The sequence below is a fragment of the Strongylocentrotus purpuratus genome, unplaced genomic scaffold, assembly GCF_000002235.5.
Source record: "Strongylocentrotus purpuratus isolate Spur 01 unplaced genomic scaffold, Spur_5.0 spur5_scaffold_15, whole genome shotgun sequence".
Taxonomy (NCBI): Eukaryota; Metazoa; Echinodermata; class Echinoidea; order Camarodonta; family Strongylocentrotidae; genus Strongylocentrotus; species Strongylocentrotus purpuratus.
The window spans coordinates 5,899,857-5,919,947 of NW_022145600.1; the positions used below are offsets into that span (position 1 = coordinate 5,899,857).

General features: G+C 35.7%; 2 protein-coding genes across 4 annotated transcripts; one reads left to right on the forward strand and one right to left on the reverse strand.

Moving 5' to 3' along the window:
- Positions 1-2,895: 2,895 nt before the first annotated feature.
- LOC754917 (3'-5' exoribonuclease 1) lies at positions 2,896-9,251 on the forward strand. 3 transcript variants are annotated; one of them, XM_030985436.1, is made up of 6 exons: positions 2,896-3,463; positions 4,772-4,905; positions 6,229-6,442; positions 6,921-7,004; positions 7,419-7,528; positions 8,488-9,251. In XM_030985436.1, exons 1-6 carry the CDS (start codon positions 3,026-3,028, stop codon positions 8,765-8,767), a joined length of 1,260 nt encoding a protein of 419 aa, XP_030841296.1. In that variant the 5' UTR covers positions 2,896-3,025; the 3' UTR covers positions 8,768-9,251. The 3 variants fall into 3 exon arrangements, with proteins under 3 accessions (XP_030841296.1, XP_001187567.2, XP_011665501.1); XM_001187567.4 differs by having other exon boundaries at positions 2,897-3,460; positions 4,769-4,905; XM_011667199.2 differs by having other exon boundaries at positions 2,897-3,460.
- Positions 9,252-12,467: 3,216 nt separating this feature from the next.
- LOC754905 (F-box only protein 36-like) lies at positions 12,468-17,507 on the reverse strand. The gene is made up of 5 exons (XM_001187528.4): positions 17,367-17,507; positions 15,857-15,965; positions 14,859-15,031; positions 14,192-14,326; positions 12,468-13,385 (listed from the first exon to the last, which is right to left on the reverse strand). Exons 1-5 carry the CDS (start codon positions 17,466-17,468, stop codon positions 13,302-13,304), a joined length of 603 nt encoding a protein of 200 aa, XP_001187528.1. The 5' UTR covers positions 17,469-17,507; the 3' UTR covers positions 12,468-13,301.
- Between the last annotated feature and the right edge of the window lie 2,584 nt (positions 17,508-20,091).

Genomic DNA, 20,091 nt, shown 5'->3' on the forward strand with positions numbered 1-20,091 from the left:
CTCGCACGCACGGTAATTATCTTAAACGGACGCTCATTCCGTTATTAATGGGCAGAAAAAGTTGAACAAGGTATCAAAATGCTTGAAAAAATGTGCCAAATATGATGACAGAAAAAATTTGGCGATTCTATGTTGGAAGATGCAATTATGCGCGAAAACGCGCGCGCATGTCCGTGCGCGCGTTTTTTTGCAAAATGCTTAAAATGGCCTGAAACGTATGCAAAATTAATTTGGAACGAATTTGACCATTTTAAAATTTTAATGCGCGCGTACGTGCGCGTCGAGGTGCGCGCGCAAATTTTTTTGACATTTTTCGTTGACCTTTGACCTGAAGTTGATGTATACCAAATATGGTTGATTTTTGATGACTCGTTATCGAGATATGATACTGACCTGATTTTTACAAAATGGCGCCTGGATGACGTCACGATGACCCCATGAACTTGAAAAAGGTTTCGGGAACTTCATATCATAGGGCCTGATGACTAGCAGAAATTTGAAGGAAATTGACCAGGTCGAGTTCGAGTAAACGTATACACAAAAAAAGTGTACGGAATAAATAAAAATAAATAAAGAAAGAATAAAGAATAAAGAATAAAGAATAAAGAAAGAAAATTCTAACGAAATCAATAGGTGATCTGTCATCGACAGACCACCTAATAAAGAATAAAGAATAAAGAATAAAGAAAGAAAATTCTAACGAAATCAATAGGTGATCTGTCATCGACAGACCACCTAATAATAGCAATAACAAAACTGACATGTAAATATGAAAACTGGCATTAAAAACTGAATGCACAGAATGCATGAAATAGATCAAATAAAAGTGCTCTGAACATTCACCCCTTCTCTCCAAGAAATGGAATATGAGGAAAAAACAGAGACAAGAACAAATGAGAGAGAGAGAGAGAGGATTCGTATGGAGTAGAACAGAAAGGAAATGTGAGGGAGAGAGAGAATATAAGGTGGCAGAAAACAAGGAGTTCTGGGAGGGAAGAGGTGCGGGAAGATCCATCCAAGACACACAATTAGAACCTGAAAGTTCAATCAGATGCATACTAAATGATTTTACACTTTATTAAACATTTCAAGTGTCCTCTCCTTTTGAGTATATGCATTTATACAGTGCGTCCCAGAAAAAAACGAAACTGATTTAGGTGTCGTAATATGAAAGAGCAGAAAATGAACTTTCTAGAAATGTGATTTTTCTCTTTGAAATTCAGATACCGTCCACCAAATAACTTTTTAAAACCCTTTCTTCAAATTGATTTTATCACTCATTCGTGAAGAATGCATCATGTAAGTTGCATCAAATGAAAGAGGATGATCTAAGCTTTACAAATAGGTGTCCTTTATTAATTATAATTGTGATTAAGTTATGATACAACATCGATAATTCTCAGTTTCATTTTTTCCGGGACGCACTGTATATACTAACACCTTTTATGCACCCTCCTTTATTTTTCAGTCTTTATTTCTTCTTTCCTGTCTTCTTGCTTTTTTTGTCCCCACCGTTCTAATTTCCTAATTTAAAAACAAAAAACCATAACTCTTTTGTTTTATTTTCAAAGCCTTGAACATAAGGGGATTAACTCTGAAATGTTCATGTGTAAATAATAGTATTTTTTATAAATATACATATTTTTATGTTTATGGAGCCCTCATACGTGTAAGCTTCTTCATGAATTACCATTCTTAACATTTAGTTCTGTGTATCTTCTTCAGATTTAGATCCAAGATTCAAGATTTATTCATTCCTTAAATTAAAAAAAACATAATACATTAAAAATATTACAGGTGTAGAAAAGAAATACGAATTATACCAAGATGAGGCGGTCACTGATCAAACCATACAAAGGAAAAGAAATCAAATGGTCACTTTGGGTCACTGCAAAAATTCAAATAAGGCTGTGCCAAAGGTTTGAATTAAAATATTTTTGCAATGGGTAACTAAGTACATGAATAATATACTGGACAATAACAAAACAATACAAAAGAAACAAATAAATATATGTAATTAACATGTATGTTATAAGTAAAGAAGGAATACAAAAATTGAATTTCTTTTTATCTCATAAAATAATATGCGGGGTATAAGTACTTGCTAAAGTTGCTAATGAATAAGATTTGATTTTCCTTTTAAATCCATTAAAATTTCCAGTTTCACATATTTCCTGAGGAAGTGCATTCCAGAACAAGAGGTGCAGTATGTTTAAAAGAAAATGACACAAAGTTTTTTGTACATTTGAATATATGAAATTTCTCTTTATATAATCTGTCTTTTGCTTTATTCTTCTTTTCCTTGTGGGTATTTCTTTGTTTCTTGACTCAGTTCCTCCTTCACTACTTCTAACCTTGATTTTCTTCTTCATATTTTAAATACTTTTTCTTCAATCTATACTAATTTTGCTGCTTGTCTGTCATTATTCCTTGATTCATACTTCTCTTTTTCTTCTCCCCTATGTTCTTCTATGTACTTGCCCTTATATAGTGTTCATAATCATTATGGTACATTCTACTTTTTTGTACTCTTTTATATAGCAATATTAGCATCTAATTCATTTTTCCTCACTATTTTCTAATACATGTAGGCCTACTTCTATCATAATTTTATTATAGGCCCCTTTTATTGAACTTTCCATGCTAATATGTAATATACCCGGTAATATATATCTTTCTAAACTCTATCTACCCGTTCTTTATCCCTTATTTTCCTTTTATTCTCCTTCATTCCATCCTCGTGCTCTTGTTCTAGTCAACAACAACAAAGCCCGATGAAACAGAACAAACAAACAAACAAAACAAGTGAACAAGCAATGAATGAAAAATAAACAAACAAAACAAACAAATTAACAAACAAAGACCTATGAATCACGCATGCACGGTTTGGATTCAGACTGCTCGATTGCATAACATTATCGATATCGGCGCGCTATTCGTTGTCCATTCGAAATGGCGACTTACTTGGAAAAATCTGTATTCCGTTCAAGATTCGACCCAAATCAGTGATGGATTTACTGATAGAATGTTAAATTTGGAGTATGTGCTCATTTTAGGGAGCGTCGTAATCATTTCATGCTTTATGTGGCTATCTTTCGCCATGAATTCCTCTCCAACCATTCCGGAACCTCACCCAGCTGATAATGGCCGTAGTCCCAGTCGTAGAAATCGACGTAGTCGCAAAGTGAAACAAACTCTCCCGGATTCAAACTCATCAGCTCCACAACAAAGACAAAGTGCTAGTGTGAGACACAGACGATCTCGACTTGTTGACGACGATGACACCGTCGACATGCATGTCGATGACGGTCCCCTGCTTCCAGAGGAAAACATGGATATTGATGATGTGCAATGTTCTGGAAATCAAAATGCCAAAAGTCAGAATCAGAAAGAGAAAAGGGAGAGCAAGAGAAGAAAGGAAAACAATTTGGAGCCAGCGTTGGTGGCTAATTTGAAAAAGGTAAACAATTTAGAAATCATATAAACCTTGCTGGAAGAAAAGTAGCATAGACTATAACCCTTTAAATTATAATATGGTATGTTTTATTAATAGATACCGTATTTAAATACAATGAACAATTGAACATTATAATTTAATAAAAAAAGTGATGTTGATAATCATTTTAATCATGTTTATTTTGTTATGATATTGACTAGATCTAAGTGATATGCTTAATGTTTTTTTTAAATTGGTAGATATCACCTGAAGATTTTATAGCTAACTGTTTATCTAGATCTGTCAAAGTTTTCTCTAGTAAGTTTCTTTATATTTTAAAAAATGGTTTGTTTGTTTTTTAAATAAAAATATGTTTATTTTTTGGTCAAAGAAGCTAGTAGAACTTTAATACCTTTACCTTTACCCGAGATTCTGGAAGAATGCTGTGTTCTCAGCAGTCGGGCTTCCAGTTCAATTTCATTTTCTTCCTTCTCGTAGTTGGGTGTCTTCTTGGTAAGTGTCTGGCTCAGTTCTGCGTCGGGTATTCTACTCATATGGGGAGCAGAAACGCTTGTCCTTCCATACTCGATCCAGTCTGGCTTTAAAGGCATTCACCGTGGTAGCAGTGACTACCTCTTCAGGAAGTGTGTTCCAGTCATTGATGACACGTTGGCTGAATGCATCCTGTCTAATCTTCGTTGAGCATCTTTGTTTTACGATCTTTAGACTGTGGCCTCTTGTGTTGCTAGTCGAGTGTTCAAAGAAGGTATCAACTGGGATGCGTTCAAGTCCATGGATGATTTTGAAAACCTGAATCATGTCGCCTCGCCGTCTGCGATATTCGAGGGAGGGAAGGTTGAGCGCCCGAAGTCTCTCTATGTAAGGACGGTTGCGGATGTCATAAATCATTTTGGTAGCTCTCTAGAACTAGAAGCAACACAGGATGATGAGGATTAGAATAAGATTGTAATTGATACATCATTCATTTCATCAAATTTCAAATACATGTACATGTATTTGAAATTTGATGAAATGAATGCTTAGTTTTTTTTATCTGTTTGATGGGGGAAAATAATATTCATTAGATATTCTAGAAGACATCCTGCTTACCATCTTGGATTTTGTCTGTGCTCTGCACTTTTAACTAATCTAGATCTTCTTATAGTTATAGTGACATTAATCAAGTAGTTTGAAATCATTTGATTTTTTACATTATGCCCAAACAGGTTTGTCAAATTAATGCAGATTTTTGTTTTGATGTGTTAAATCAAAATTTAACCTTGTGCATCAATAATTGCTCTATTTTTCTATTCTAATTTCTATTGAATGCAGCAGGCTTCTTCTCCAAGTCGATCAAAAGACTTCAGTCATCCCATCTACAAAGAGATGTCGCTTAGAAATGGCAGTGTCAACAGGATGTCCAAGATTGAACTTCAAAACACTTTGCAGGATCTTGGCCTTAATAGATTGTAAGTTTGATCATTTCAAGGGCTCATTTCTCTTAAGCAATGAAAGCCAAGAAGACAAAATACTAGGACAAAATTAAATATATATATATTTTTTTTTTTTTTTTAATTATTTTTTTTATTTCCCTTTAAATGGTAAGAGAAAAAGTTTTTTTTAAGTCCTCTCTCTAACTGTCTTGCTCAATTTGAAAAAAGGCCTTGTTCAAATGAACTACCTTGTATCATTTAATAAAGAATGCCTTTTTTTCAAATTGAGCGAGACAGAGAGAGAGAGGGTTAGAGATTTTCAGTTTGACCATTGAATATATGTTTTATTGAATTCACACATTTTTATGCCTCCGCCACCGAAGGTGGTGCCGGAGGCATCATGTTTTCGGGTTGTCCGTCCGTACGTCCGTCCGTACGTCCGTCCGTACGTCCGTCCGTCCGTACGTCCGTCCGTCCGTCCCGTTTGACCGTTATCACAATATCTCAAGAACCATTTAAGATTTAAACTTAAGACTCGGGAATAGTATTTATCACCATAGGAAGACGATCTGATTAGATTTTGGAGTACGTAGGTCAAAGGTCACAGGTCACAGAGGTCAACTTATGAAATTCCTTGTATTGAGTTTGTTAGCGCGATATCTCAAGAACCATTTGAGATTTAAACTTCAAACTTAAGGATAGTATGTATCACCATAGGAAGACGATCTGATTAGATTTTGGAGCACGTATGTCAAAGGTCAAGGGTCACAGAGGTCAACTTATGAAATTCCATACATTGAGATTGTTATCGTGATATCTCAAGAACCACTGGAGATTTAAACTTCAAACTTAGTGATAATGTGTATCACTATAGGAAAACAATCTGATTACATTTTGGAGCAGGTAGGTCAATGGTCAAGGGTCATAGAGGTCATCTTATGAAATTCCATACATGAGATTGTTATCATGATATCTCAAGAACCACTGGAGATGTAAACTTCAAACTTAATGATAGCGTGTATCACCATAGGAAGACAATCTGATTAGATTTTGGAGCATGTAGGTCAAAGGTCAAGGGTCACAGAGGTCAACTTATGAAATTCCATACATTGAGATTGTTATCATGATATCTCAAGAACCACTGGAGATTTAAACTCCAAACTTGTTTAAATTGCTCTATGGCGGAGGCATCATTTTCGACTGCGCGCAGTCAAAATTCCATCTAGTTAATTATGTTTTGCTGTTTAGATAATTATATTTGATAGTCTGATTATGTTTTTAGTAGCACATCTGCAAGATTCTTTCATGTGTATCAATAGTGGAATATTCATTATTTGTCTTTTGACTCTACTTATGCAGAGGCAGTGCCGATGTCCTAAAACGTCGCCTTAAGGACCACTATTCCAAAGAGTCCCTGAAGATGGCTGGCCTGTCTTCCGATGTACCCGTCCAGTTTGATTATCTCTGCGTGATCGATGTAGAAGCAACATGCCAAGAGATCAACCCTGTAGATTACATCCATGAGATCATAGAGTTCCCTATCGTTCTACTCAACACCAAGACATTACAAATCGTAAGTGGAGACAAGTCGGCACAGTCAAAAATGTTTAGATGTGATGGCGCTTTGCCCCTATACTCCTGAAATAGACCCCAATGCTAATGTGTTTTTTTAATTAATTTTTATTAGAAAATGAAAAACCCCTAGAATTTTTTTGGGGGACCAATCGTATTTTGGAAGTTTAATCAGAGTTTCATGTGGTGCTCTGTATTTGTTTAAGTAATTAGACACCTAATTAGATTTTAAATATATTACCTTAAAAGTGTAAAACTCACTTCAAGTTGTTGCAATGTATTTCATAAATTTCACTAATCTGAAGCGTAGATAAATCGAAAATAAACACAGAAAGTAAGTTTTGCCCTGATGATTAAAGTAAAAGATATTTATCTCCTTCTTCTACAGAATAATATCTTGACAGATTTACAGGTATGAAGAAAAAAGAGATGAATGTACCATTGTACTTCACATTTGCTTTGTTTGTATTTTTATACAGGAAGACACATTTGATGCATTTTGTAAGCCTGTCATCAATCCTCAGCTTTCCAAGTTCTGTTCGCAACTCACAAACATCTCACAGGTAAGTACATATGCAGGATTTTAATAGTGATAGTTAATTTTTATTGTGCAGCAGTGGCAGGACAGCCATTTAAAACTTGTCATAATATTTGTGTTTTCTATTTTGTTTCCTTTGAAGAAAAAAATACTGTTGTGGTGATTATTGCATCATTCTTTTTATCATACTTCCAAGAATATTTTTCTTTTGGATTCAGTTAGTTAGTAGATTGTAAAATTATATTGATTCCTTATCTTTATTGCCACAAGTGTTGTTTCCCCTATCCCTGAACTCTATCATTATTGTGTTGCAAAAGTTTTATATTCCTAAGCATTTTATATCAATATGATATTACGTCCAAAAAAAATTATCTAATTGTTATTCAAGCGCAACTTCGGACACTTCAAAACAAAAGTTTGTTTATCACCTCCTTTCCAGAAAATGGTAGACAAAGCAGATGAATTTCCAACTGTTTTGGAGAAAGCCGAACGTTGGATGAGACAGAAGGGCCTCGGCAGTAAACACTCATTTGCAATAGCCACAGACTGGTAAGTGTTGGATTAATATTGAATGAATTAAATCCTTAAGTAAAGGTTAGAGGTACATCTTGCTTGGTCAGATTATGTTGCATAGAGCAAGATGTACCTTCAATCTTTACTGCACTTGCCTTTGATTTACGATATTGTTTAAAACATGTCAGAAGCTGCCATGCCAACCATACCACATGTTCAAAGAACATTTTAATGATAATAATTATATTTTATCCACCAAGCTGGCTGGAATGCTCCCCAGGGAGTGGAGAATGTGCATACATTGTGTGCGGGTAAGCCTGAATCCGATGACCGGGGTAATAATATGATTGCAGGGCCCTCAGGGAGAACAGTATGAATACTGATGAGGCTACCCTGGGTAAACAAGACATATTATTATTATTATTAAGCAAGGTGCTTAAAGCACTCCAATTTTATCCCGGCTCTGCTAGGCTAATGATTTTGGTGCTCACAGCATTCAAGGAGTTCCCTACTACAAGTACCCATTTAACATTTGGGTGGAGAGTGGCAAATGTAGATTTATGTCTTGCCAAAGAACATAAGTGCCACAGTGGGACTCTGACTGCAAAGTGCAAACCATGCGACAACAAATCTGACCATGTATCCACTAGACCACGACACCTCTATTATTTATTTATTTTTAATGGTTCAGAGCAAAACCTCAAGAATATTTCGAGAAATAAAGAGATGCATTAAATGCAGTTAAATTTATTTAATTTGTTGTTGGCACAAGGTAAAACCTTCAAGTTTGTTGTTGACTATCTTTATGTACATACTACATCGTATGTAGAAAGTTTACAGCTGAACCTAGTGATAAGGTTTCTATGATTATAAGCCCGGCCATCAAGACCCCCTGTCTATAGATGCTGGTTACATGTTTACCTCAGGTTTTCTGTACATATTTACGCCCAGTATGACCAATTATTCTTATATTATCATCATCACTTCCTTCCTAGCTCTTTGGACATGGACCTGTACCTGAAGCTCCAGTGTCTGGTCAGTGAGATCTCCTACCCCCAGTATGCCAAGGAGTGGGTCAACATCAGCAAGGTCTTTGCCAACCTCTACAAGACTAAGCGACTACCCCTGCGCGCCATGCTGGACAGCACTGGACTGGCCTTCATAGGACAGCCTCATAGAGGAATAGATGATGCCAGGAACATTGCCAGGGTAGCCTTGCAGCTGATTGAGGACGGTGCGGAGATGAAGTACAATGAAAGGCTAACGCCGACGTAGCGATGGATGACGAATGTGACTAGTCAGACTAGAACTGTTATTCTGTCACAGAAAGCCGACACCACTACAGCTGTGAATTTTCAAGGAGATAATTGCTAAGGGGACAGGAGTAGATTGAGGAAAGAGCAACAAAAAGAGGAATAAATGGAACAAGGGACTATAATGTTGGAAGAGTATGATGAAAGAAGTGGTTGATTCTTTGTGGAAGAGAGACAGAGCTGGAAGTTTTGAGCAGTATACACTGTAGCCCATCAATTGGAACATCAATAATAGTATGTAGATTGTTTGGATATTAAGTGGTTTTTTTTAAATAATTTTTATTATGACTTACAATGTATAACACAACTGAAAAAACTTTTGGTATTATTCATTTCATTTCTGTTATTGACGTTCTTTTTTCAAGAATCTCATCACATTTTGAATTAAACATTTGAGTCAAAGAGTGTTTACCCATGAGAGAGAAACCGAGGGGGCGAGTTGAAAATGAAGAGGGAGAGAGACTCAGAGAGAGAGAGAGAGAGTGTGTGTGTGCGAGAGTGAGTGAGTGAGTAAAAACAACAAGACGTCAAAACATTTCAAGTCATAATGTGATGCACAAAATTATGAAGATGGTGAGTGATACACATATTTGAAAAAAATTATGTGTGCACGGCATACGATCTATTATTATGAATTGTTTCTTTCTTTTACATTTGAATTGAAGTTGATGATATCTCAGATTTCACAATGTTTTTTTTTCCGGTCCAAGTCCATATTGACTCAAGGAGGATCATTATCTTTATAAACCTGTGTCAGTCATGGTCATGTTATAATCCACAAGTACATAAATGTTCTGTAGCTTAGAACCCTCCAAATTAATTTCTTCCAACTCTTGGCCACATTCTTCCAATAATTTGTTTGTATCATGATGCTTATCGTTTTAAAGTTATTGGTCTAGCCAAACATTGTTATTATTGTACTTTTGTTTTCTCCTTTTACTTCCCCTCACAGAATTGTTAGTTTACTTTTATTGGGGGGGGGGGGGAGGGGGGGTGCTTGTTTCGTTCAAATAAAAATTCATGTTTCTGAAAGGAATCTTTGAATTGTATTTTGAGAAACAATTAGCCTACCATGACCATAGGGAAGAAGTTGCTTTAGTTTAATACTCCATGTACATGGAATTTTTTTTAAATTTTTGTTTCATTTGCAAGCATTCATACCTGTTTTCCTACATTTACATCCTTTTCAAAGAACTTCTGCATATTTTATTGAAACAATAAAATATGGATTTCCCACTTGCCACATGTTCAGCTCATAGGGATTCTAATAGGCCCATTTTAATTTGCATAGCAATATACATGTGTGTAGGCAATCTTGTAAGTAGATATTCTTTGTAGATTTGTATTGAGTACTCACAATTAAAAGCTTTTGTCTAGAAACTGTTGAAAATATTGATATATTTCATTCCAGCCATGTATTTTTGTTATTACATTCTGGTAGCAGACTAGCAGTAATATCTAAAATCTTGTTGCCATGGCAAGCTTTGCAATTTATAACCTACAAAAGAAAGGTGCATTATTTACAATACATTTTACATTTTTACACATTATTTGCCTTGATTATATATTGTACCAATCAAAATGGTAAATGACTTTTGATAATCTCTCTCTCAAAATATTTTTTGTTTTGTATTATCTGTATCTTGTTTTCAGGCGATGGGAATGGTGACACGACATTTGCTCCTGCGACAATTGCTCCGGGCTTTATTTCGTCTAAGATGTAGGGTTAGGGTTAGGGTTTCAATAGGGTTTTATGTTAGGTTTAGGGTTAGGTTTAGGGTAGGGTATAGTGTTGAATCCAGGGTTGAAGTTAGCCATTCGATTAGTGTATGAAATTTACAGCGGAGCAATTGTCGCCGGAGCAAATGTCATGGAATCGATGGGAATATGTAGGAAAGAAGAAATCTTTGTGTAGTCATTGGAAAAGTATATTTTTGGCCTGTTACCACCCTTTGTTATATTGTGATTCATTCTTTAAGTTTTCTGAATTTTCTTTCAGTTATTTGATCAGTGAGCTACAAGCTTTAAATTATAATTTGTCAGTGGTCTTATACGGTTTTGAATATCCACCTGGTCTTTGCATTTAATTGGCTATGCAAATGAACTCATTCCAGAATTACGTATGTAGATTCTAAGCACTGTATTGTACAGTATTATTTTTGGCTAATTATGTTGCAAAAAAAAATGTTTGAATATGGAAAATCAGTCGGAGCAATGGGCTTGTCCCAGATCACAGATAACTATAAAGTTTTACAAAATCAGTCTTCTCAAGCTCATAGGTCTCTGATCTAAGAAAATTGATTCAGAAGAACAGATCGATGACCAACATTCAATACCTTTCTACATAACGTTGATGTATAGTTCATGAGATTGGCTTTATAGTTACCTTGCTTATCTTTGATATGGGGCAACCCCTTTGTACTTTGTCATTGCTTGTCTTTTATCAATGTATGATTTGCAAAATTCACATGCTAGTGGGTTGTTTACACCTAAGAATTGTCTATGGAGCTAAGGATCTCATGTCATATTTTGTAATGTATAGCATTTGTCTTGAAAAGGCATTCTTGCAAAAAGATAGCAAAAAATGTAAAAGTTTAGATATCTTTGATTGATAATATAACTAACGCGAGATAGAAAATAAAGCACAATTATTTTTTATTGATAATCATTGCTGTTGGTACTTTTATACTTTGTTCAAGGCATTTCATTAGTATTCCATGGTACATGTGTAGATGGTGGAGATGTGATGGGAATGTTTTCCATTTGCATCAAAAAGTTAGAAAGCTTTGAGACCTTCTCTACCATGCATTGGCAGACATTTAAAATCAGCAATACATGTACTTGAGTAAGGCAACTTCATTGAACTTGCATTTGAAAGACTAAAACATTTTCAACCAAATGTATTGCAATGAAATCCAACATCTTGTTGAATGTTGGTTTATAGTTGGGTACAATCATACGTTTGAGGGCAAATGTAAATAAGAAAGAATTCTTAACATAAAGCAATCACAAATGTCTGTTCACAAAAAAGAACTCAACAAAGAGACAATTCAGATGATAAAATTATTTATTCAACTTTTGTTTCATAAACAAAACTGTAACAAACACGTACAATAAAACACTGCATTATATTCACAGAAATAAATCTCAAAATTTTACATGGTATATTTACACAATCTACATGGCTGCATATTCATAGTCAATAGGTGGAATAGTACATTTGATCAGATTTGTTATGCATCTGTTTAAGCTTTTCAGTATTCATGTGCACATAAGCATGTATCTGCAATTCAGCATCACATCGCTTTTGCCTGTATTTCAAAGATGTACAATTTCTACAGCTGAAAAGTTGTCACTAAAACAGTCTAGAACCTCAATTATATTGATATACCGTACATATCTACATGTACATGTATATTTGCAAAATGAATATGGTCATAATCATTCAACACTTCAGTAAATATTTCTGAACAGTAGGAATGTATTTCAATATAGAAATAAGGAATGCATACTTCAAACGCAATTCTGCTCTTTTAAGAAACTGTAATAAACTCCAGACTATTCTAATACTAGTTGAATGGACCATTTCAGTATGAGTTTCTATAAGCTGTCTATAGTCTCATCAAAATACCAACTTTTCAATCTTTCGTATCCCATCCTTATAGTACATTCTGCTAGATTTGCAGCATAGAATCTTTATATACATAGAAGGCCACAAACCTGATAATGTAATTATAAAAAACTTCATTCAAAACCACTCAACCAACATCAATATCTGCTTTATATTCCTGTAAATGAACCTACATTTAAACCGTCAATTGTTTCCTTTCAGGAGATCATCAGAACCAAAAAATGGATTTTAAGACAAGCTGTTATATGCTAGATCCTATCCCATAATTCAGCCATGACTGACACTATTAGGTGGCTCCTTGCATCAGAGGACACTACTTAGTTCTAACTTAGTCCCAGGAAACACAGTCTACCGGTAATCTACTGTGAGTACATCAGAAGGGCGTTAAAAAATGGTACATCGCATTGTGATAACATCCTTCTGGCAACCACAAGAAAATTTCCACATCTTGTGCCCAATCCACAAACGTAAAGAACACTTTAACAGTCCAACAAACTGGAAATTTTAACACATCCCAAGAAAACACTTGCAATTCTGTCTGCTGACGATCAAAAGGGTACTTTTTATAGTAGATAAATCCTTGAGGTTCTGAGCTGACAATCTCATCATCTTGTGTCTGCATCGAGAACAGTAAAGGACTCTTTCACAGTCGGGGAAAAATAACTGTCAATTTCTAACACAACCCAAGAAAACACTTGCAATTTCATCTGCTGAGAGTCAGAAGAGTGTGGATTAATAATCCTATTTTGTTTCCATACGGATAACGCCCTTCTGGCTCTCGGCAGAAGAAGTCATCTTTTCATGACCCCACTCTCACCGGTAAAGGACACTTCATTTCATCATTATTATATTGTTGCGTCTGGTTTTAATCATCCTCCGTCAGGAAAGCTCTGCCGGCGGCGCTGGGGTCTGGAGATTTGATCCTTTGCGTATGTCTTCGGAGTTTGACCTGGAGTCGAGATACAGGAAGTGACAGAAGAGAGAAAGAGTGAGAGTGAGACAAAGAGAAAGAGAGACAGAGAGAGAGAGAGAGAGAGAAACAGAGAGACGAAGAGATAGAAGGGAAGAGAGAGGGGGAGGGAGAGAGAGAAAGCGAGAGAGGCAAACAGAAGTAGACAAAGAGAGAATGGAAGAGAGAGAGATGGGGGGAGGGTGTCAAACAGTGATAGAAAGAATAAGAATGCTTCTAATTTTTATGAAGGATTTGTAGATGACAGATTTCGATCCTAGCTCCTGGCTGAGTACATCTGAATTAAGCTATACTGAGGCACAACTAAAATAATGCAGCCTTAAAGGTATCGTTTAACAATGTTTCCAGTTGTACAAATCTGAGATGCATGGCCCTACGTACGTGTTATCAGTGTCTGTGATATGGTGTAATACTGAAGCCTTAACAAAATTGCGCTTCAAAATGATCATGAAGTGCTTCAAAAAAGTAAAAAATCTTTGAGTGACCGGTTTTACAATACTCATTTTTCCCTATAGATTGTAGTGTTATAAAAACCGTTGGGAAAACGTTTTTTGAAATTTTTAATTCTAATCATAAATATCTTGCTAGCAGACAGCAGATCGGCTTGTAAATGTCATGGGATTCCTGACTGAGGACTGAGGTTTATAATTATGATTGCAGCATGAGCTAAATCCAGGATTTTGTTTAGAATCTGAGACATATAGATCAAATCTCTTTAAGAGTTTTCTCAAGTGTGTTTCACCCATATGGGAGCCAGCTGTAGGGCCTTGCCCATGGTACCTTACCTGGAGTTGAAGCTTATTTGTGAAGAACATCTTTTTCCATCCCATCTCCTCGGCCAAAGATTTCATCTCATCCGTGACGGTCGTACCACAGTGCGTCTCGTAGATCTGCTCCCACAATGCCTCAGCACCACAGAGCTGAATAGATAGAGAGATAAAGAGAGACGGTCATGCAGAGAAAGAGAGATAGAAAGAGAGAGAGAGGTAAAAGTCAATCTTGTAAAAATGTCACCAAAGGCCTTTCCCTGTCCTAAAATGTATAGGACTACATTGTATATCTGATTTTTTGTCAAAATTATTGTTCTGTTGGAAATGAAAAATAAAATGGAACTGAACTGGACTGAAGTGAACATGTTTGTGCTATTTGTTGATATTTATCATATAAATATGTACATTTTTGTTGCAAATGATCACACCAAATCAAATTTACAGTGTATAGAGGTTAAGCCCTTTTTTAGATCTCTTCCCAAAATGCCTAGCAGCAGAGAGCAGAAACAAAAGTTGACAGTGTTTTATCAATCATACTCCAAGATTACCTCGTAAAAAGCCTTGCAAGTCTGTGACAGTTTAAAGAGGTTAAAGCTTTCTTTTAGATCTCTTTCCAAAATGCCGAGGAGGCAACAACAAAAAAGTTGACACAGCATTTTTATCAACAATACACCAAGGTTACCTCGTAAAAAGCCTTGCAAGTCTGTGACATTCTGGCGATATCTTCTAACTCTAGAAAAGACAACATGTACAGCATCAAAGGCTGGGGGACCCTCATGATATAGTCGAAAACACCTTGAGAAAGCAGCGTGGCGTAGTCCAAAGTTCCTTGACCAAATACATTGCCAACATCAACTGAAATTAAAAGGATAACAGTAAGACAGTAAGTATGGTGATAAATTTGGTTAACATGCAGTTATACTGTAACAATGAGATTTCAGTCACTTAATGATTTGAAAATAGTACATATCATCAGATATACATATCAAATGCATATCTTTCTAGCAGAATAAAAATGCAAACCTAAGTGGAATTTCCTCCCTAGCTTACTTTTCATTGACAAAGAGCCTGTCTGGATGCTTCAGCAGTGGGGTATTTACAGGATCAAAAAGAGTACATTATAGGAGGCGCATGCCCATTCTATTTTTGTTTGTTCTTTTTCTTCTATTTTTCCCCTATTTTTAACAAGTATCAACATTTAAATGGGATCAATCAGCTAGAAACATATTTGTGCAGACCAAATTTGTTCAGAATTAACTTTTGAAATGTTTAACTTGCGTCTTAATGGTTAATGGTGAAAGAGTATTAAGAAAATATAGGATTAAATATTTTTTAATCTGGTAGCCTTGTGATGACAAACAATTAGCATCAAAAGTCAATACAAACTCCAAAGTTTTCAACTAGTTTAAATCATAGTAGACATACCGTATGAAAGGATTGAAAGCATTTCAACAAATTTCCTTTTCATGTGGCATTGCTATTATATTGTCTTTGCAGGGCCACAAGAGCATTACATTTGTGTTAAAATTATATGAGTTATGTCCTTCCAGCTTAAAACAAAAAAATTCTTCTTTATAAGGAAAAAAAAAAAAAGCTCATGTTTTCTTGTTTTGTTTTAATCAGTAGAAAAACTAGTTCTACTCAACATTTTCTTTCGGTGCACAACTTTTTTGTACTTACACTGCATTCTGTCATCATATTGAAAGTCTTCCAATGGCTCAACCGTAGCACCGGGACTCAGTCTCTTGGCATCATTTCTGAGTGTGATCACCCATGTTCTCCAGATTACCTATCAAGTAATGAACGAGAAGAAATACAGTCTCAGTTGTTTGCCCAACCATTAATCAAAATCAGAGTAATATTTACATAAATCGAATGCAAAATAAAAGATGAAGTCTGTGACTGTGTCTGAGTGTGATGGTGTAATGTCTCAATTCCCTCATTTTAAACTCAATATTCTTGAATTTTCTATGAATTAAATGTCAACAATTTATGGTGCTATTTATAGTATGATTGGGTGTCCTAAGTTAACGCACATTTTTTTAAAAAGTACAAATGGACATTAAATTCATGATTTCTCATATTCTTCACAAATTTATTCACATCAATTATTTACAAATGGACAACAAAATTTTGGACTACAAATGGTGCAACTAGAAAATTTATTGTCAAAAGAATTAAGGCAATATCATGATCTCTAAATTTGATGTTGGATCGGCGTGCACTACAAGTACAACTGAAGAAAAAGTCATAAAAACAAAGAGTCCTTAAAAGAGTTTACAGCTGATTTATCCAACAGAGCCAAAGGTAAGAAGATTCATCGCATGAATTGGAAGGCAAAATATCGTTCAATCAGTTGAAATCACGTTTTACTCAAAATTGTGCTGACATATTCTCTCATAATTGAGATTTTCAGACCCTTGTCGGTATAGGTCTAAGTTTGTAAAAAAAAATTGAACAATCTTTTGTTAATTTTTTATTGATTCCTTACCCGATTAAAAAAAAAAGCAAATTTCATCACTGGGTACTACTATGGGTAGATCTTATTCTAGGTTCCTCTATTGGTGGTAGTCTATCAGATTTTACAGATTTTAAAACCCTCAACATGTGTAAATTGAAGTGCATATACGCAGTCACACTCACAGAATACACCCATCTGCTGCGATACGCATCATCCTGATCATATGATACAGGTTTTGTGTCCTGACCACTTTTGCCTTTGGATTTCACGTACATGATCAAATATTACTAGCCATCGGCATCGTAAATATTTATCATTTATAACATTGTCAAACACTGCACTTTCACTAGCTAGTCTTTAAAGAAATATATTTCTGTGTGAAAGTTCTACAAATTACCGTTTTAAATGATGTTAACGGAGACATAAACTTAACTGTCCAAAGACACATCTGGCCTTTCTGGGTATATTTATCAACTTAAGGGGGATCTTAGCTCTAGCCGCTATCTCATCGACGGGCGGTGTCGGCGGGAGTGGAGCTTTACCACCCGTCCTCGGCCTCACCTTGTCTTTCCAAAAACTAGTTTAAGGTAGCCTAGCCTAGGCCTACGTGACACATAACTCAATAATATGGGACTGATGTCAATGTTGTCGAAAGATTGAAACTCTTGCACACATTCTCACTCACATAAACGTACATAAAATATGTGATGTAAATTTTATGAGTCTTACTTCTGATGTGGTGATCTTGAATTCGTTAAAATTCTTTGAAGGCGCAGGAGCTTGCCCTGTAATGTCGAGAAGGACACCGTCTTTTGGAAGAAGTGACGCCATTTTACACCAGTCTGTTTCTCTCGGTGCAGTTCGATTTATGTTGATGCACCAGTCTTTTTCAGTATAGGATGTTAAACTCTGCAAATATATATTTAATTTGTTTAAAAAATCAAGATTATTTATTCATTAATAATAATTTTAATGTATTCAATTATTCAAAAATTATTTTAGAGAACTTGATAGCATTTTAATGAATATTTTAGAATCTTATTGAAAATAATCATTGTAAATCATTTGGATGTTGCCAAATTTGTAGTTGACTGTTGTCAATGCCTACCGCTTATAAAGCTGTAGGCCTGTCATAATTTAAAATTTTAGAGCCATTTGAATTGGGGGGGGGGGGGGTAATAAGAGCAGACGCAAAGCTACAAGGAGATGGGCGGTCCCCAGAAATGAATAACATGAATAAATAGATAAATAGATAATTATTTAGAGTAAGTAAATAGATAAATTACCTGAACAACTGTTTTTTTTTAAATAAATCAAATATTGCCTGTATGCAATCTTTATGATAGACAATACCCGCCCCCCCCCACTCCGGGGTCGGAATGACCGCATGCGTGTTACCAAAATGTCCGGTAAAGGGGTACTTTTCGTGAGACAAAGTCCGGCCCGAGAATTGTAAGAAAAGGGGTGTATTTGACTTTTCACCCGGAGATTTCTTTAAAAAGGGGTGTTTTTTCTTTTTTTCTCTCATCTCTTTGGACTCCTGAGAAATTATTCCGAATTTAGGGAGGTAAATTGAGCATTTTTCAGAATTTAGGGGGTACATTGAGCATTTTTCCGAATTTAGGGGGGTCTCCAAAGCAGGAAAAGCCCGCAAAAAGCCCGAGAAAGGGGGGTTCGGAAATGTTGGCAGATAGGGGGTGCTTTCAAAAAGAGGGAACGAGCATATGCGTCAGTGGCATACACAGGATTTTTTCAAGGGGGGGGGGTTAAAATCGGGCCAAAAATTTGCTCCCGAAAATTTGAAAGTCGCGCCGGCCGAAAAGTCGCTCAGTGGGGGGGGGGGGGGGGGGTAAATGGACACTTCTTTGGGGGGAGGAGTAAAAAAAAATCGCAACGACTCAGCCAGCAAAAAAGTCACTCAGTGGGGGAAAATTGCAGGAAGAAAATTCATGACTGTAACTCTGTAAGTGCTATTTGATGCATACTTTTCGTTAAAATTTGAAGGCAATAGTGATGGCTTTATTTGTGTTATAAAGCGTCTGGAAACACAAACACCATATCATACTGCTATTAATTACTAAATATGAATAAATAAACAAATATATGAATAAATAAATAAGTAGGCCTAGGCCTAAGTAAAAAAAAAAAAAAAAAAAATGAGTATATAGGCCCTACAATACGATAAGCTATGTATTCAGACCCTCGTAATAGTTTGTTCTGAGTTTTGAAAGGCTATAGGCATATTCAATTCAATCCAGTTTCCATGTAATTAACTCGCGGACTCGTATATCAGATATCAGACGACAACAAGAACATGACTTGCCTTGCGTCATCGATTCGGCGTAATAATAGTTGCGCGTCTTAAAGGTATTACAAAGTTTTGGTATGGGGTCATGAATTTGGTTCAAATTAACATATTGGAAGCATATGCGTTCCTACAATATTCATTGATCGTTGTCCCGGTTGAAATCGAGTCTAAAGTTATGAAATTATAAATAATAAACTCTTTATGTTGTATAGCTCCCTCTCAATGTCTAGATATCAATTACAACAATGAAACAATGTTTCTTAACTAAAATCGACCGATTAGCTATTCCCGTTTGGAAATTATATATCACAACTACATATTCTGAGATTTTTATGGTCGCAGCTACCATTGTACGGCCGTAGGCGCTATTTGAAATTTATCGAAATTTACCGGGAGCACCGATAAATTTTTATATTCAATTTTTATCGAAAACAGAAGTGTTTTAGGGATTAATTTGTTTAGTGCTTATAATACATCCACAGGGGCATCCAAATATATCAAAATTGTAAAGATTCACTATCCACCCAATTTTCAAAATTTCCCAAAACTTGTATTACCTTTAATTTACTTTTCAGCCAATCACAGTGCCTGCGCAAGTGGGGATTTCCCTTTTGTAAACTCGCCAATTTTGGGGGCCGCACAAAACTTGTCATTAGTGACAAATGACAGTTTTTAATATAAGCTACTGAAATCCTTGCTTCTGATTGGTTATCAGCAGATTTGTCACTGATTTTTGTCATTTGTCATTGAAAAAAGGCTTTGTGAAACGGGCCCCTGGTCAACGTTATTGGGGCCGGGGCGGGGCCGAGGGCAGTTAGATACATGAATCATGGTTATATTCCGTCAGCGAGGTGCCGTGAATTTGTATACGTTATGTAGTGTTATTTTTATGGAATTTAAAAATAAATATGTTTGTACCGCAATGGAGTGTCTGTTCCTCGCTTGCTTCTCTCCCTCGAACAATTCTTAATAATCAGGACAATTCCGCCTGGGATGCATTGAATGTCCTTATAATCGAGCAGAGAAGTGCCTACTTAAATTATTCTTATATCTTTTAGTTTGTATGACGAAATAAAATGTTACCGAATTATTTCTTTTCTTATTTTTGTTCCTTCCTTAATTTCGGTCTTTCTTTTGGCCTATGTA

Bases quoted from the DNA above. Each gene is read 5' to 3' on its own strand.
- LOC754917 (XM_030985436.1), top strand. From the start codon at position 3,026: ATGTTAAATTTGGAGTATGTGCTCATTTTAGGGAGCGTCGTAATCATT. The intron at 6,443-6,920 runs GTAAGTGGAGAC...ATTTTTATACAG, and splicing joins ACACCAAGACATTACAAATC to GAAGACACATTTGATGCATT. The intron at 7,005-7,418 runs GTAAGTACATAT...CCTCCTTTCCAG, and splicing joins AACTCACAAACATCTCACAG to AAAATGGTAGACAAAGCAGA.
- LOC754905 (XM_001187528.4), bottom strand. From the start codon at position 17,468: ATGGCGTCACTTCTTCCAAAAGACGGTGTCCTTCTCGACATTACAGGG. The intron at 15,966-17,366 runs GTAAGACTCATA...ATTACTTGATAG, and splicing joins TCAAGATCACCACATCAGAA to GTAATCTGGAGAACATGGGT. The intron at 14,327-14,858 runs GTAACCTTGGTG...CTATCTATTCAG, and splicing joins CTTGCAAGGCTTTTTACGAG to CTCTGTGGTGCTGAGGCATT.